The sequence below is a fragment of the Antechinus flavipes genome, chromosome 2, assembly GCF_016432865.1.
Source record: "Antechinus flavipes isolate AdamAnt ecotype Samford, QLD, Australia chromosome 2, AdamAnt_v2, whole genome shotgun sequence".
NCBI lineage: Eukaryota > Metazoa > Chordata > Mammalia > Dasyuromorphia > Dasyuridae > Antechinus > Antechinus flavipes.
In genome coordinates this window covers 397,251,583-397,270,622 of record NC_067399.1, presented here as the reverse complement: position 1 = coordinate 397,270,622, position 19,040 = coordinate 397,251,583, and the positions used below count along the sequence as shown (strand labels likewise).

At 35.1% G+C, this 19,040-nt stretch overlaps 1 protein-coding gene across 4 annotated transcripts in view; it reads left to right on the top strand.

Moving 5' to 3' along the window:
- Positions 1–19,040, top strand: part of PPP2R2B (protein phosphatase 2 regulatory subunit Bbeta) — a 476,855-nt gene that overhangs the window by 49,572 nt on the left and 408,243 nt on the right. For 2 of the 4 annotated variants that reach the window (XM_051978669.1, XM_051978670.1), the window contains one exon: positions 11,694–11,717. The exons of the other annotated variants lie outside the window; for them this stretch is intronic. In XM_051978669.1, coding sequence (XP_051834629.1) covers positions 11,694–11,717 — 24 coding nt within the window. The remainder of the gene's footprint in view (positions 1–11,693; positions 11,718–19,040) is intronic. 4 annotated transcript variants of the gene reach the window in all.

The window sequence follows — 19,040 nt, the reverse complement described above, 5'->3', positions numbered from 1 at the left end:
GATTTTTTTGCATTTTGAAATGTAATACATATCGCACCAAATTGTAGTCCTCTCTTCACAGCCTCAGTGACCATGGTATAGTTAACTGGACATGCTGGGCACAGACTGCTCTGAATTTATTTCATTTGTACTTATTTCCAGGCTTTTGTTTAGAAATTGTGTTTTTTGGCTCAGATTCAAATAAATTCAAACTGAGGTGATAAAGAGAATCAATCTAATGGGAGAAGTTGCCACCAAGGTTTTGGTTACAATAGTCTATTGATTCTCAGATATGCCCTGAGCATCATACAAAATTATTTATTTGATACTGCCCTATCAGGTTGTAGTGCAGACATTAGTAGATTGATTAAAAGTACATGGTTAGGAGCGATAACAAAGGTTCATTTAAAGAGCCACTACCCTGCTGAGAGTAATGTGGCAGCCGGGCAACAAGGAATAATGCGCCAATAAACTGAGGCATTTCCCAGACTGCTAGGTTATCAAAGCGAGGAACTAAGTGTGTTTCTCTTAGCACTCAGTTGCAACAGCTCAGGACTATTGGTGGAGGTCCGAAATGAAATGAGACAATGATTAAGTTGTCTTAGAAACTATGATTATCCTATCTACTGATTTTAGATACTGCTGTAGTGTAATAATATATATATATATTCTACCATTATTACCATCATTATTATTTTTTCTGGAGGCAATCAGGATTAAGTGACTTGCCCAGGATCACACAGCTAGTATGTATATGAGTTCAGATTTGAATTGAAGTTCTCCTTACTCTATCTACCATTGCCTTCAGTACCACCACTACCTTTACCATCACCACCACTATCATCCTAACTATCATCATCATCATCAATATCATTAGCTATATAATTTGAGAGAATTCTTTTATCTCATTAAGCCTCAGTTTTTCTATCTGTAAAATGGGGATAATGATATAACTGCCTCATAGGGTGGTTATAAGAAAATCACTTTGTCAACCCTAGAGCACTCACAGAAGTTGAGATGTTATTGTAGCTTCTTACTATGTTTCTTCTAAATATGGAGAAAGATTAGTGATTGCTAGTAAGAATTGGAATGGGGAGGGGAGAAAAGAACAGGGCTGGTTCACAAATTTGTCCTTAATGCTAATTTCTTCTCTTCTAACAGTCTGTTCCTTGATCACAAGTTTCCCATCTGGCATTACTCATTCATTATAGAATAAGTATTAGCTATATCCTGCCAATGAGAGATTCTACCTCATGGAAGAAAAATCCTCTGTGAGTTGTATTAAAATAGGGCCCTGATGTACCTTGTAGTTATCCAGAGCTACAGTTTCCCATATTGTACCTCCAAAACAAGATGTGAGGGAATTTCGGAATCCTGGAACACAAGAAATAATCTCTCCCTTTCCCCTTCTCATAGGTGAATATTAGCTAATATTGGTAACACAGAGTGTTCTTACATTTACTACAGTAACACAAGAATAGAGACTCTATAGCCTCTCATGGCAACCTTTCCCAGTGTTTTATCTTCCTCATAGTCCCAAATAAAATCTCTCCGTATGCTTGAAGATGTCAAATTAGTCACTATAGTCCTCTTGGCTTTCTCTTCTTCAAGCTAAGGAATCCCATTTCCTTCAATCCTTCTTTTAGAATCCATTTTTTTTCATCACTAGGATTGTTTTTGTTGTCCTATAGGTCAGTGTGAGACAGGTATCTAATTTGTAGAGGGAAAAAAAGACACTTGACAACTGCCCTAAATGGCTTTTGAAATTGCTGAACTGTTTGCTGGTCATTTCAAGCAGATGGAGCTCTCATGTTTTGAAACTCACTGAGATATGTGCTAGGGGATATCATATGTGTCTTTTACTTTTTTCCTCTTCCTTTCCCCAAACCCTTCTAGGCATAAGTTTTCTTAGGAAGAGAGGAGGCTGAATGATTTAGAATCTGATTTTTTTCTCTCTCCAGAGGTGAATTATGTCCAATGACAGGACCATCATAACCAATAGAGAGCAATTAGGCACTAAGGATCTACCCCCGGTGCCTATAAGAACATCTGGTTCACTGATGGGACTTGGCCCAAGAAATGTCACATTGTGTTGTTTGAGAATTCTAATCTCCAAAGGAAAGCATCCCATCAATATCAGTCACAGTGCTATGATTTCAGATGTATAGAGTGTATTAATGATTAACTTTGTTCACCATCAAGAAAATCAGGACCATCACATTTGAATTCTATTATTCCTGGATTTACAAGCCTGCTTGTAAAAGGGGAAGAAATGGGATTCCAAAGAACTAAGATGGGAAAAGCAATTTAATTAGATTAACTGTGTATGAATGACAGAGATCTGAGCTAGAAGCAATGTAGCTATGAGGGAGGTATGGAAGGGGTCGTTTTGTAAGGTATCTGAAGGAAGAAAGCCACCAAAAATGTGGAGGAGAAAAAACAACAACTCATATTTTATGTTCTCTCAAGAAAATATAACTAAGAGTATCAATAGCTATCAACCTATTTTCTTACTTATCTAGCTACCAAAAATAATCTTTTATGAGAATTATCTGCATAGTTGGGGAGGGCATCCTCAATTAAAGTATTAATAGGGGACAGACTGACTTTTGCAAGTGCCATTTCATAGTAGAGCATAAGTTTCCAATCAAACAATCGACTGAAAAGGTAGAGAGAACAAAAAAAAAATTCATTCTGCTTATTGTTTATTATTATAAAATATTTGATTCAATAGAGCAAAATAGCACCTGAAGAACTTTCTAACAAGTTGTCTCATGCATACATCAAAGTTATTAAAATTTTCCCACTTGGGAAAACCAAGTGGATGAAAAATGTATATTACTTAGATTATAAGTATAGTTAAGTAAACAATCTATTTGAACTCATCCATTATATCCATCCAATACATACACACATATATATTTATATTTATATTGCCATCACCCTCCTCTCAGCAGAAGGGTGAGGATGGATGATTTAGACTGGCAATAACATTTATTTAGCGTCCATTCATTGTGCACAACCTAACTAACTCAATCAATAGAAATGGACAATGATGTGGGCCCAGAAATAGAGGGAAGCAGGAAAGTAGGCTAGACCATCTCCAGGAATTTGCATAATTCTTTTAATTGCCCTAACCTTCTCTTAGTACTATACAAACTAATGGTTTTTTAACTTACATTTTTTATCAATGTTGTTTTATAGGTGTGGATTAAAAATCCCTATAGTCTTATAAAATAACTATCTTCCAGGAGGCAAAAAAAGAGGCTAATGGGAAGTGGGACCAGGCTCAACATGTAACAAATAAGGAATTTTGAAGAATTTGAATAAAGAATGCCATCATCCTGTGATGATGCATCAAAGATACCTAGGTCAATCAGTGATTAGAGTGGCAGTCCTGGAATCAAGAAGACTTGAGATTAAATCTGGCCTCTGTGTGATCCTGAGAAAAATCATTGTCTATTTCAGATTCTTCAACTGTAAAATGGGGATAATAATAGTACTTAATTTTTAGCAAATGAGAATGTTTATATGTCCTGGCATATAGTAGGTACTTAATAAATGCTTGTTTCCTTTCATCAGGAAAAATGTATTTGAAAAGGATGTGATTGTAGTCACATGATAAGAGTAAGGGATGACCAGTGGAAAGACTGACAGTTCTACTGCTTTATTTACTATGTGAACTCCAAGTACAAAGATAGCCCCAGGATTGTCACTTTAAAGGAAGTCACTGACACACAGACATAGATGGATTGTGACTGGCCATATGAAGTGACCAAAGGAGGTCACTGATCTGTCTAAGTCAAAGGAATTTCATTTGAAATTTCCAAAACCTGAAACAACAGCCCTAGCTAGGCTCTGCATACTGAGTGGGTGCTAAATAAATGTCATTGCCGGTCTGAATCATCCATTCTCACCCTACTGCTGAGAGGAGGGTGATGGCAAACACTCTCCATCCTGTTTCATGGATGCTAAAGAGAACTGATAGCTTAACTTTTTCCTTGTCCTTGCATTCACAACACACATACACATACATTGTAAAATGCAGTTACTCATATATGAGAATAGTGTCTGTGTGTGACATCCCCATGGTATTTGGTGTCCCTTGGCATCTACCCACCTGAGATGGAAAAAGATAAGAAAAAAATTTTAACAGTCACTCTGTAAAGCAGACACAAAACTTAACGAGAGGCTTCTTCTCCTTTCATTGGGCAAGCCAGTCCTTCCTTTGGTGAGCCCTAGACAAAGCTACATTCATGAATGATATGAGTTAATGTAAAGTCCACAATGATGACCATGTCTCGCACTGATGTAGATTGGTACATTCATATCTGTAGTCATGAGGGTCAGAGTATCAATGAAAAAAAATAATGAGGGCATTGTGGTCCCCCTTACACAAATGGTGTTGTGCTCCTATGAGATCGCCCGGCAGCTGGGTCAGCAGTGCCCTCCAGAACTGGCGGAGAGGTGCCCAAGACATGAACAATACTCCGTTACCCCAACAAGGCAACATAAAAGGCTTTTCTCTTGGAAGCATAATCAGCCTTCAGTGATGTGGCAGCAAATGGAACTGGGCCATCCTCAGCCTTCTCAGGCTACTTACACAGATGTTGAAGAAGAACAATAATAAGGGAAAATAGAAAGGGAGACATGGAGAAAAATTCCAAGACCAACACACAGCAGCAGAGAAGAGAACCATAGGTTTATTGATGTCTAAAAATACCAGAGATCTCTCTGTCAGAGAGGGAATATAGGAGACTAAGAAAGAACGTAAGGGATTAGCTTCTCATCTTATAGGATCATAAGGTTTAGAATTAGAAGGAATTGTAGAGATCACCTAGTTCAAAAGGAAGTATCGTTGATTTATGAACTCTCAAAGTAGGAAAGAGCTTCAGAATTCTTCCAGTACAGTGTATACAAGAATTGCCTCTCTCAGATCCCCGAGGTATAGTCATTCAGCTTCTGCTTCGAGAGAGGCACTCTGCCAAGGCAGCCCATTATACTTATGGACTACTTTAATTGTGTTAGGGAGTTTTTCCTTACATGGAGCCAAAATTGGTATATCTGCCACTGCCACTCTTGGCTTCTGTTTCTCCACTCCACCCCATCTGGCCTCCCCCCAGGACCAATAAGAATATACTTAATCTCTCTTCCACAAATAGCAAAACTTCAATTTGAACCCAAAGCCATACAGGTTTAGTACTTCTCTTCACCCCACTCTTTACCTTGGAATAATAAGTAAATCAATAGCACCATTCTTGGAGGAAATGTGTCAGTCCACTGCCTCAAAATTCAGGTTATCAACTCTGGATTTCATTAACCAAAATATTCTCTTTGGTGACAATTCCTCTTAGTGGTTATCTTCCTCTATCAGGACATAAGTTCCTTGAGGTCAAGTATTATTTTGTTTGCTTTATATGTATTATCTCCAGGACTTAGCAGAGTCCTTAGCACATTTGTTGTTTAATCTTCAGTCTTTCCAATTGGCCCAGGGTGAACCTAGCAATTGTTTGTATTTTTTGGTCACAAACTCCAAGGGTCTTCCCATCCCAAATTATTATTTTTTTGACTAGGTAAAAGAGACCATTTCTTACCTAAATTAAATGGTGTTGCTTCAGTCAAACTGAAACTGGTAAAGACCTAAACTTACAAAAGTCAAGGTCTCCCACTGCATCCAGAGTCATCTCTCATCATCCTGACCTATATCTTGCCACTGGACCTGATGGCTCTGGGGGAGAGAGTGAGGCAGATGACCTTGCACAGCCCTTCTTCCTCACTTGCATGTCATGACATCACCTACTTGATATCATGGTCCTCTTCCAGAATGAAAAATAGACAAAAACAACAGCAACAATTACAACTGAGCTCATGAAGCAAAGCATGCCCATGGGGTTTTCTTGGCAAAGATACTGGAGTGACTTGCAATTTCCTTCTCTAGTATTTGTCATCTAGTAAGTTTTTCATAAATGCTTTTTTCATTAATTTACTAATATTCATACTCACTCAAAAAACATCTATTAAGTGCCTATTGTGTGCAGGACATTTTGCTGGGTACTGAGATAAGGTTTAGATGAGACATAATTCCTTAATTCATTAAGGTCACAGTTGAGTGGGGTAATAAGCACAAGTACAGCTAATCATAATATATAACATGCCATTATAAACACATTCAAGAAGTAAAAAGAAAAGAAAAGTATTTTATGAAATGAAAGTTGTTGCCAATAGTAGTTAAAGAGTTGCACATGGAAGGTTTGCAGAAGGAAGTAACATATGAGCTGAGCTTTAAAGGATAGGTGGGAATTCATAGATAAAGGTGGTAGATGGGAAGATAGATCTGATTTCTTGCTCTCTTATGGAAAGAGCTAGGGAGGAATAAAATTTGGAACTCAAAAACTTTTAGCATTTAATTGGGGGAAAATAAAATATATATTTTTAAAAAGCAAAGGAGACAGTATAAATAGAGGTGAAATATTGAAGTGTGTTCCCAAGAAACTCATCATGGAGTCCAGTTTGGCTGAAGCTCAGAATGCATACATAGTATATGAGATGGAGAAGATAAGGTAATAATAAAGTATTGCAGAACACTTGTTATAACCATATTAAAGTAAGGATTTGGGACTCTAATCAGTGAACATCAGGGAAATACTAAAGCTATTTGGCAAATGACATAATTGCCCTTTTCATTTAAAAAAAAACAGTGATGGGAAGGACAGTTTGGAGAGGAGAAAATGAAGGTGAAGAAACCTGTTAGGCTGCTATCACAATAGTCTAAGTATGTATTAATGAACAAGGAATTCATTAATTAATGTTTCTAGAGAAGCTGCTGTGGAAATAAGAAGGAGGGAGATAGAAATCAAGTGCATTGAGGAGCTAGAATCAAAATATACATGGCTTTGACAACTCTGCTCCTTTGTCTCCCTTCTACTTTTTTTTTTTTTTTGGTGAAACAATTGGCTTTAAGTGACTTGCACTTGCAGGAAATGTTAAGGTTCTGAAGCCTAATTAGGACTCAGGTCCTCTTGATTTCAGGGTCAGTGTTCTATCCACTGAGCCATCTAGTTGCCCCTCTCCTTTACTTTTCATTCTGTCCTTCAAAGCACAGGACACATCCCACTTTTCTTATGTCTCTAGTCCAAATGATTTCTTCCTTCTTTGAATTCTTCTGGATTTTATTGTTTATATCATGGATGTGCTTCTTAGCAGTTGCTTCCTTCTTTTGCTAGTCCTTCTATTAATTACTATCAATTTTCTTACTCTTCCTTCCTTAAACATTTCAACTCTGCTGCTTACTCCCTCTCTATTATATTCATCTTAATAAAGATGTATTAAGTACCTACTATGTGCTAGACATTGAGGATGGAAATATGTCAAACAAAACTGAACTTGACCTTAAGGGTCAAGGGGGAAAGGAGTGGTTCAATAGGTGAACAAATGAGTAAAATACAAGTAAAATTAAAGAAAGACAGAGTACCACAGTGAGATCAGGGAAAGCTTCATGGGGGAGGTGGTACCCAAGGCTGAAATTTGAAGTTAGGCATTGAGTTTTCCAATAGTCCTTGAAGACAATGGGCTACTTTTGAAAAAAAAAAAAGAAGATTAGGAAGTCAGGAAGTCAGTTTTTAGGGATAGTGGAAAAGGATCTTTCAGTCTAATTTTGTTTGTGGACCAGAATCTAAATTCAAGCTAAAATTTGTCCTCCATATTAGCTACTTGAGAAGCAGTGTAGTTCAGTGGTTAAGGAAGATCTAGTTTTCAAACTTCATCTCCACACCTCCACCACTCAGGTAACCTTTATCAGTCCTTAACTATAAAATGAAGATCATACTTGCAGAACCTATTTCACAAAGTTGCTGTGCACCTGTTTAAATAAGAGAATATAGGGAGTCTCAAAAGCTTATAGTTACCAAGGGTATTTGGTTACCAAGGTTTTGGAAGAATCCATTAAAAGAATATTCCATGAAGCTTGAGTATGCCATTTACTGGCAGATTAACCCCATAGAGGAGTTTAGCACATTAACCAGAGTTAACTATAACAAGGAATAACTATAACAAGTTAACTATAACCATTAAAGAGAAGACATTATGAGGGAGAGAGAGGGTACTTCATAGCAGGTCTAGTCCTGAAAAGGATTTAGCAAAGAACTTCATCATGAGCACATAGGGAAAATATAACTGGGGGTTTCCCAGGGAAGAAGAGGAAGTACCAGGAAAGAATTTGGTAACTCAGAAGGATAGATCAAGAAGGAGCCAGGTGGAATCCACCTGACTGACCAGATGTCAGATCTGTCTAAAAATATGCTTATTTATATCTCAAAAGTTGTTTAAAGATACCCAGAAATTAGAGGGCTAGACAATGGAGGATGATAAAGAATTCCAATCTTACAATCATATTATACAAACAGGATAATGTAGGACTTAGTCATACCTGGTTGGGTTTCTTCTTCCACAAGGGAAGAGAGTAAGTTCAAAGTCCACATCACTAATACTTTTGGGATACATTGCGTATGTGTGTCTCTATCTGTATGTGGTAAATATACATATATATATGTATACATGTGTATATTGATCTCTTCAAACTTTAAAGTTCTTTGTCATGAGTCATATTAATTCGGAGACCTTGTATTTTTAAAAATGTTTGGTAACTGTGTTTCAATGTATCTAATTTCTATATTTCTATGTATTTTGTATATTTAAAAAATCATTCTGAGAAGGGATTGATAGGTTTTCCCAAACTGTTACAAAGGGTTATGATGCACAAAAAGAAGAATCTGCTTTCTATAACTGTCAATTATCATGATCTTTTCATGTTTCTAATATTTTTCAATACAATTCTAATAGAGTCAGTCTTGGGATAAATTGCCATCTTGCTATTGTCATTATTATTATTATTAGTTTAATATTTAATGGACTGATGCATACAAGAATACATTAACTGCTTTTTGTGGTACAAAAAAGAATATTAGGATGTAAACTCATCCTCTCTAGGTTCACAGAAAATGTTTCCAAAAGGAGACAGGAAAACAGAAATAATTGGCAAGTACCTCATCTTCTTCCCCCATGGTTTTAATTTCCTTGTCTAGGTTTCTATATTTTGAAAGCTTTTTGTTCCACAAGTAACTTGGATATTATGAATATTTGATATTAGGGTGTCATTTAAAAATGTTATTTTTCAAGTTTTTATGGAGTAATGATGTATCTGGGCTATTGTGGACAACAATTCAGTCTTTGGTAAGGGGCCATTTTCAGCACTGTTTTTCAATTGCATTTCCCAGGATATTTTAAAGCTTTTATTTTAGCATGGAAACTAGTTGCCTGCCAATCCATGAAAGATAGAATATTTCTGATTCTAGATTCTAGGTCATGCCTCAATAGATGTTCACTAGGTACCACATTTGTATAGACTGAAGTGGTTTCGAATAGTTTCTATCTTATCTTTGCATAATCTACATTGATCACAAAATGTTCTTTAAGATCACTTAACTGTAATATCTGTTGGCAATGTCTTGAATTGCCATCAAGGACCCATAAAACTTTCCAACAACAACAGCCAGCATTTATATAGTATCTACTATGGTGCCAGGAATTTTATAAATATTATCTCATCGGGTCTTCACAACTCTTATTATCCCCATTATTGGAGACAAACAGAAGTTTAAGTGACCTGCTTAGGATCACACTGCTAATAAGTGTCTGATAGAAAGAACAATTTGTTATTGTTACTATTCAACTAAATTGTTTGGAATGAACCATGGCATTCACTGCATTGTCAGTTGGCCAAACTTCCTTCAAGCTAAAGAATAAAAAATAAAAGATAGATTTAAGAATATCTGAGTCAACAAGACTTTATCTGACTATACTTCTGATACCACCTCCCTTCTAGCTAAAAAAAAAAAAAAAAAAAAAACAGCTCCAGCACACAGGAGAAGCTATCCCTGTTCTCTCATTTTGAACATGAGGAGTGAGGAAGAGATACTTTCAAAGATGATTCCAACCTTCATCTCAGCTGCAGATGGGTCTTCTTGCCCCAATCTATATCCCAGAACTGAGCATCCTTCCTCTTGAATCTCTTCCATTTTAACTTGTTATCTATGCCCTTGGCAAACCCTCATTTGCTATGCTGAACAATGACTGTTGTGAGTAGCTTTGATTGTTGAGCAGCTGTTATTTAAATATTTATGGCCAAACTGTTCCAAAAGAGGATAGAAAGCAGCAGTGGGTGTTTTAAGAAATTCATAAAAATCTATGGGGTAAATTCCTCTATGGGAAGATCTATGTTTCTGTGTAAGTGCCAGATTTTCCACTTATCATTCTTACAAAGGAAACACTCAGGGCAGTTTTTCAGAACCTTTCCAAGTCAATTGCATCTGGGAATAACACATAGAATGGAGGTTGGAGATTGGACCGAGGAGTATCAAGGAGGAATTTAGGACTAAGGGCTTGTCTTTCTCTGATGAATTCATACTGGCCAACAGGCAGAGAAAAATACCTCTTGCCAAAAGAAACACCTTGTACTTCTCTAGATGAGCCCGGGTGAAAGTGCCCAGTGAATCTCATACACACTTCCAGAGATCCTCACGCCCCATCCCCTACCCCCGCTCCCACCAAATGAAACATAATAGGCACCATTACCACCCTCTATCCTCCCTATTTCCATAAATAAAATTTTATGACTCAGCCTAATTTGCTGACAACAACACTGTGAATTAGTATTATTTCCATTTGTTAGATAAGGAAACTGAGTCTGAGAGATTTAATATCCTGTCTCTGGTTATGGCTAAGTATCAGGAGCATGATTTGAATACATGTCTCTTGATTTCAAATCTAGCATTTGTTATTACTTCTTGTTTACTTTGTGTTTATCAGAAGCATAGCAAAAGAATCACTGAAATCTGTATGAGTTGTTTGGAGGATTACAGAATCTTACACTCTAAAGGGATCATAGCAGTTATGCAGTAGAGACTCCCACTCACCATGCAAATCATAACATCCCTGATAAGTGGTCTCAAGGTCATAGGATAACAGATTTAAAGATGGAAAAAGCATTAAAGGTCATCCCAATTTACTCATTTTATAAATGGATAAATTAAGACCCCAAGAGATAAGATTGCAACCACAGAGGTGATAGTAAGTAATCAACAATTCAATTCAACCAAGTAATTCAAATATATTTGTGTGAGTGTATGTATATGTGTATATATATATATATGTATGTATATATATATATATATGCATGCATACAAACATACAAATATTTGTGTATGTGTATGTATATGTATATGTATGTATACTGTATGTATAAGAATCTCTGAATTGAACAACCTATTATAGTCAAAGAACTTTGTATCATGAATCATTTAATGAGCTTTGTAACCTCAGGCAAATCACTTGAGTTTTCTCTCAGTTTCTTAATCTGCAAAATGGAAAGTTTGGACTAAATGATCTGTGAAGGTGTCAGCTTTGTTCTTTAGGGAGCTTCTAATTCCATGTTTGTTGTTGTTGAGGAATGTTTGTTTTAGCTATTTGTAAGAGAAAACTTTTTTGCCTTAAACTTCCTAATTGGTTGCCCTGTCTTCGGCTTTTTCTTCAATTTTTTGTAGCCTTCTAAACCAATATATAGTCTGCTACTGTATTTAATACATATAGTTTTGTTCAGCACATACCTAAGTGTTTGCCATTTATAATTATTTCACTTTTATATTTTCTTCTCTTGTCAGGTTTCTCCACTCTTTTGGAATGTTGTAAGTAGTTTTCTTCAGAACTCCTTATTACCTACATTTACCAGGACATAAAATGTGAATAATTATTTTTGATGAGCTAAAAGTATTCCATATTAGGCCATACCTGTGGAATGGGGTAAAGAAAAAGAGAGAGAGAGAGAGATAGTAATGGATTTGCTTGCCAGAAGATAATTTTAATAAACTCCATTTTCTTTCTTCACATGAATTCAGATGGCAGCCACAATGACAAATGAATGGACTAGGTACCCATTAGTGCTATACACCATTTGTTATGTGTTATTAGTTTTCGTGCCCTTTAATATATAATATGTAGCACTTTTGATGATAGACTCAAAGATGATTGGCTTGGTTTCATTTTGTTTTTGAACAAATGAATGCAGCTGGAGAAAATAGAAGGATTTTTATATAAAGCTTAGACTTTATGGTATAAAAAAAAAGTTTCATAAGCAAAATTCTACACCAGACCATATCTTTAGAATCCCAAAATTAACTAAATTAATTTTAATTTACATTATATATGATATATATATAAATATAATATATATAAAATTATAAACTAAAATTAACTAAAAAAATACTTTACTATTTGCTGACCATTTAAAAAAATTGATTTAGAAAATCAAAATGTTGTTTTAAATTCCCCTGCAAGTTGTCTCCTTTTCATATATCAAAATCCTACAAGATCTTTGGAAAGGCCAAACAACAGAAATCATTTTATTTTATTATTAACATAAAGCAAGGCATAATACATAGAAATATTTGTTTTCCACTGCCATGGAGGATATCCAACTGGAATCCAAATTGAAGAAGATTCTATGGAGATGGTAAGGCTGTCCAGATGCTCAAAGTTGTAAATGACATTAATTTATTCTGAGAGCTATAAGCACTCAAAAGTGTTTGGTTAAACTATTCACACAGGAAAAATCAAGTGGATGAAGAATGTTTATTGTTGAGTCTATAAATATGAGTTGAATGAAAAATCCATAGAATTGATATAACAGAATATACATGTATATTTGTATATTATATAACTACACACATGTATAGTTGTCCATTTGTCTCTATCTATCAGACTTTATGGCTGCACAGTGATCTAGGTCTAGAAATAAATATTAAGAGGATGGATTTTCTTTTGGAAATTGCACATTGATCTCAATGACCTTAAATGCTTCATTGTCCCAGATCCTTTCCTGAAGGAGAGGGGTTAAGTGATTTGTCCAGGAGTCACAGTAATATCACTGAAAGATTCAAATCCAAGTCTTCTTGACCACAAGTTTTGATCTCTCTCTTCTGTGCCACAATCAAAATAGCAGGTTATTCAAAAGGGAATGGAAAACCATAAGTAGACTACTACATATTATCAGTGAAAAATTCTGCAGGAGAAGCAGCTTAGAAGATGTCATCAGAAAAAATATATGAGCAGAAAAGAAGATGGGCCAATAACATAAGAAGAGCAATAGGATAATTAATGAACAATCTTCATACTTTATTGGCATCCATACAATATCAAGAGATGACAAAGAAGGTCCCCACCATGTGGGAATCAATATCCCTGATGGGATACCCATAGAAGGAGATGAAGAAGATGAGGGTCTGTAAAAGGTTCGTTCTCTTTTACAGAAGGGTATACACAAAACAATAAAATAATAAATATATTTTAAAACTGAAGTAAAGAATTGTGACCCATATCTTTTATCAGAACCTTTTCCCTTTGCTCTCCCCACCTTATTTCATTTAATCCATTCACATTTTTTTTAAGGGTAAACAGCATACTTTGTGTATGGAAGTTGTGTATTCAGATCATATTCTGGTATAAAAATTCACAGATCAACAATTAAGAACTGTTTTAGAGTTTCTTTCTAGTTACTGAGTGACTGGAAAGCCAGTAATCCAGATAACAATGTGAATACATGATATATTTAGTATTTTGTGATTCAGTTGTTTTCAGTTGTCTACAACATTTTGTGATCCCATTTGGGGTTTTCTTGGCAGAGATATTGGAGTAGTTTATCATTTCCTTCTCCAGTTCATTTTACACATGAAGCAAACAGGGTTAAAGTGACTTGTCCAAGATTATGCAGCTAGGAAGTGTCTGAGGCCAAATTTGAATTCAGGGAAAGGACTCTTCTTAATTCCACACCTGGCACTCTATCCACTATACCACCTAGCTACTTTTATTTAGTATAGCAAAGGTAATCAAAAATGCAAGGCTGGACATCTGTATATTTCTAAGCATTTCAAAATATTTGGTGTTGCACAATTTCAATGCCTGATAACTGACTGACTTTTCACTTTTCAACCAGATGTTTAGGTAGATTGTAGAGATATCCTATGCCATTATTTTTTTCCTCCTGAATCTCCTCCTCCTTCCTTCCTCTGCTTCTCTTTCTATAATTCCTGCATTTCACACTGTATTTGTTAGAACAGTCAAAAGAAAAATACTTGCTAAATAGGAGATAATAAATCATTACAAATTGCTTCAGTTATTAATTTAAAAATCAAAATTTGTTACCCAAAATTCATTTCATGTCCCCTCAATTCAAAAAACATGTAGAATCATTATAAGATCATAGATTTGGGAGCTGGAAACTACCTTACAGACTACCTAGTCTAGTCTTATTTTACAGAAGAGGAAAATGAGGTTCAGAGAATTTGTGATTTAATGCATGGTGACATCACCATTAAGCATCACCAATGGAATTTGAAACCAGATCATCTTACCCTAAAGGCAAGGCTTTCTCAATGCATCATTCTTTAGTTCATATTACCTGCTTGATATTGTACATATCTCAGCCACAAAGCAAAATACTTTATTCTTCCCTTGCATATTTCTTTTCCTACATTTCCTGGGAAGGACAAGATTTCTTTTTTCACTGTTGTTCAATGAATATTAAGGAATATTGATCCAATAGAGTTTTCTGGTTGAGTTCATTTAAGATGCTGTATTTCATCAGACAGCATTCCAGGGTGCCTCTGGTAAATGAAGGGAGTAGGTGCCCACGTTGTTGGGGATTGATGAGAAACAACATGCTTGTGACAGGATGAAAAATAAATTCAGCCATGAAAATGAGTGTTGGGCCTTCATTCTTGTGGAAATCAGGATGTATCTGAAGGGAATCAGCAAGCTGAGACATGTAGCATTGAGATGAGCACAGAGTAGGGACTCAATAAATATTTCTTAGACTCAAAGAAGATAAGGTCCTTAGAGCAATAGGTGTCAGCTCATGGATGGCAGTCCCCTGAAGGAGGGGCATATCAGAAAGGGGGAGAAAAGTCATATGTGCACTAACATTGCTATGTTGATCTTCATTCAGCTCTGAAAATATATGCAGCAGAATGTTACTCATGCATACATATTGCTATTTTCTAAATATATATAGATGCTGTTGTGATTAATAAAATGCATTTTAAAACATTATGAATTCAGAGTAGCTTTTTTTTTCATCATGAATTTTCTCAAGACATGGGCACTCATAGTACATTCATTACCATGCTGGGATATTAAGTTTATTCATTCAAAAAAGTTTATTCAGTGGAAAGAATATAGAATTTGGAAGTCATAGGATATAAGTTGAAATCCCAGTTTTATCTCTTAATAGCTAAATAGTGATTGACTTTGGGTAAGTCATTTGAATTGTCTATGTCTCAGTTTCCTCATCTTTAAAATGAGCAGGTAGGATCAGATGTCCCATAAGATCCCTTTTAATAACAACAACAGTAACTAGCATTTATCTGAGCTTTACAATTTGCAAAAGCCCTTTTCAGGTTATATCTCATTTGATCATCACAACTACCCTGAGAGATGGTTGTTATTATTACTCCCATTTGACAGATGAAAAAAATTCACATCTCCAAGTCTGTGAGCCTAGCATGTGCAAGATACAAAGAAAAACAAACAAACAAACAAACAAAAACAGTCCCTGCTCTCATGGAGTTTACACGTTGTCCAAAGAATAAAGATAGATAAAGAAGTTTATGCAAATACACAATTTCAGAGGAAAGGGAAAAATGATATTTTTTCCAGAAATGTCTTCAGACTTGAAAAGATGGAGAACCCACTTATTGACTTAGGGAATACATGTCCAATCTGTTCTTACAGATGAGAAAACTGAGGCTCAGAGATAAGTGACTTGTCTGGATTCTTATAGGTAATTAGTAACTGAACCAAAACTAAAACTTGGATTTCTTGCCTAATCCAGGGTCTCTTCTACTGTAGAATACTATTTTTCTTTTTTTTATTAAAGCTTTTTATTTTCAAAACATATACATACATTATTTTTAATATTCATCCTTGCAAAACCTTGTGTTCCACATTTTTCTTCCTCCCATCTTCTCCCCAGACATCAAGTAATCCAATATAAATTAAACATATGTAATTCTTCTATACATATCTCCACAATTGTTATGCTGAACAAAAAAAAATCAGATCAAAAAGGAAAAAAATGAGAAAGAAAAAAAGCAAACAACAACAAAAATGAAAACACTTTTTTGTGATCCATACTTAATTCCCATAGTCCTCTCACTGAATACAGAAAATACTATCTTTCATCTGTTGAATATTAAAAAACAAAGAAGCCAATAACAACAAACAACCAGAACTCAATTCTTCTCCTTTCAACTCTATTCTATTCTTGCTTAGTTTTCCTAAGAATTTGTATTTGTTTGGGAATGTTATATATATTTTGTTGTGGGCAGATGTCATTTTCTCTAGTGTGTGACAGTGAGGAATGATAGAGGGTTTTTAAAAAATAGGATTGTAAGCTTGGTAGATATGGAAATATAATTGACAAAATATATCATGATTTTACCAAGGCATTTAGCAAACTCTCTTCTAATGTCTACACAACTATGATAAAGAAGTATGGGTTGGATAAGAGCAAATGAAGTCAGTGAATTATGTTCCAAAAATATCATTAAATGGATCATTTTCAATGTAGAAGGAAGTCTCTAGTGGCATGCCATTGGACTCTATTTGTCAGCAATCTAAATGAGGATACTTGAGACAAGTTTATTAACTTTGTTAATGAAACAAAGCAGAAGGGAACCTTAATTTGTTGGATGACAAAATCAAGATTAATAAAAAATTTCATCAGAGTAAGATGAAAACAAGATGATATAATGCTCTGAACTTAAATGTTAAAGAATTAATTGTATAAATGTAGAAACAGGGATAAGAAGAGAATCATAGGGAGATGAAGCTTGGCAATAACCGATATGAAAAAGTCCTAGGAATGGCTAAACCAGTAGTGATATATGAATATCATATATTATTGTACTGTTACAAGGCAAATATGAAGATTCAGAGAAGTATTATAAGACTTATATGTGATGAATGAAATGAGCAGGACCAAGAAAATAACATATGACGTAAGTATAATGGCATAAATGTAAAGAACTTTAAAGAAATCGGAACATTAGGAAATAAAGTGAATAAGTTTGAGTCCAGATAATGGTTGATAAAATGTACCTCTTTCACAATGAGGAGGATGGTTATGAGTGAGTCATTACATATACTGCCAGACACAGATATATTGTTTGCTTTTGCTGACCTGTTTTTGTTATTGCTGTTATTGTTCTTTTCAGATCTTTGTTATAATGATAGCTCACTACATAAGAGAGTACAAAGGGATGTTTTTGAAAATGAAGGTTATATAAAATAAAGAAAAGATGAAAAGAAAAGGCTTGTGACTTATAGTCAATAAGTTTAAATGAACCAATAAGGACATCTGGCTACCTGTCATTTTTTTATTACCTTAGTAGAGACAAAGTGTTTAAAATAAGGGAAGTAATAGTTTCATGGTAATTTGTTCTAGTCAGTCCACATGGGACTGGTTCAGGTTATGGTAACATGTTTTTAAAGGGACATTGGTAAAGAAAAGTGAATACAAATCTGGAAACTCTACCATAGGAGAAATAGTTGAAGAACCTAGAGATCTTTAACATTGGAGAAGAAAAAAAAAAAACCTTACAGGACAGCTGATTGTAGTTTTAAATTATTTGAAAAGCTTTCATGTTAAAGGGGAAATTGGGCTAGCAAAAAAGCAATTTTTACCTAAATATCAGATATAAAGTTGTAACAATTAGAAATACTTGCAATTTGAATTGGCTACCTTGTGAAGTAAAGGGGACCCATCATTGTTTTCAAACAAGATAACCCTTATTTTTACCTTCTTTCTAAATCTGATCTTTCTTGTGCAACAAGATAACTGTACAAATATGTATACATATATTGTATTTAACATACACTTTAACATATTTAACATGTATGGAAGTACCTGACATCTAGGGGAGGGAGTAGAGGGAAGGAGGGGAAAAGTTGAAACAAGTTTTTGAAAGGGTCAATGTTGATAAATTATCCATGCATATGTTTTGTATATAAAAAGCTATATATATAAAAAAAGAAACAAGACAACCTTGATTCTTTCTTTCCAAGGTTAGAATGCAAGACAATTCCTATGTGGTTTAGAAAGTTAGATTTGATAATCCTATACATGTCTTCCAGAGAGCAGTCTTGGATCTATTTTTAAAATAAAGATTGTTTTTAAAACATAGTTTATTTTTCTCTGAAACACTTAGGGGCAAAAGTTTGATTTGGACAAATACAGATGGCATTTGCAGAGATTTTGCAAATCAAAAAATTTTTGGATAGTCCAGATGGTTTGTGAAAATGGCACCAATGCCTTCCTGTGAGGTTGTTGAATTGCCATATTAATGAAACAATCACAGAATCATCTCAAAATTGGAAGGGACTTCAGAGGCCATCTGGTCCAAACCAGCCCATAATTCAACTCTCGAAGCTAGAATGACTCTCAGAGGCAATGTAATTCAACCTATAAAGAAACATATCCTCTCTAAAACATGATGGCTGAGTTGTCATCCCATCTTTCCATCAAGACCTCCAGTGGTGGATAATGCACTACTTTAAAAAAGCCCAACTCCCATTGAAAGTTAATGTCCTAAAGACTGGAAACTGAGTGGATACCTCTCAGTTGGAGAATGTCTGAATAAGCTTTGGTATGTGAATGTTGTGGAATATTATTGTTCTATAAGAAATGATCATCTGGATGATTTCAGAAAGACCTGGAGAGACACACATGAACTGGTGCTAAGTGAAGTGAATAGAACCAAGAGAACATTGTACACAGTAACAATAATATTATACCATGATCATTTCTGATGGACATGGCTCTTTTCAACATGACCCAATTCAGGCCAGTTCCAATAATCTTGTGATGAAGAAAGTCATCTGCACTCAAAGAAAACACACTGGGGACTGAGTGTGGATCACAACAAAGTATTTCTACTTTTTATATGCTTGCATTT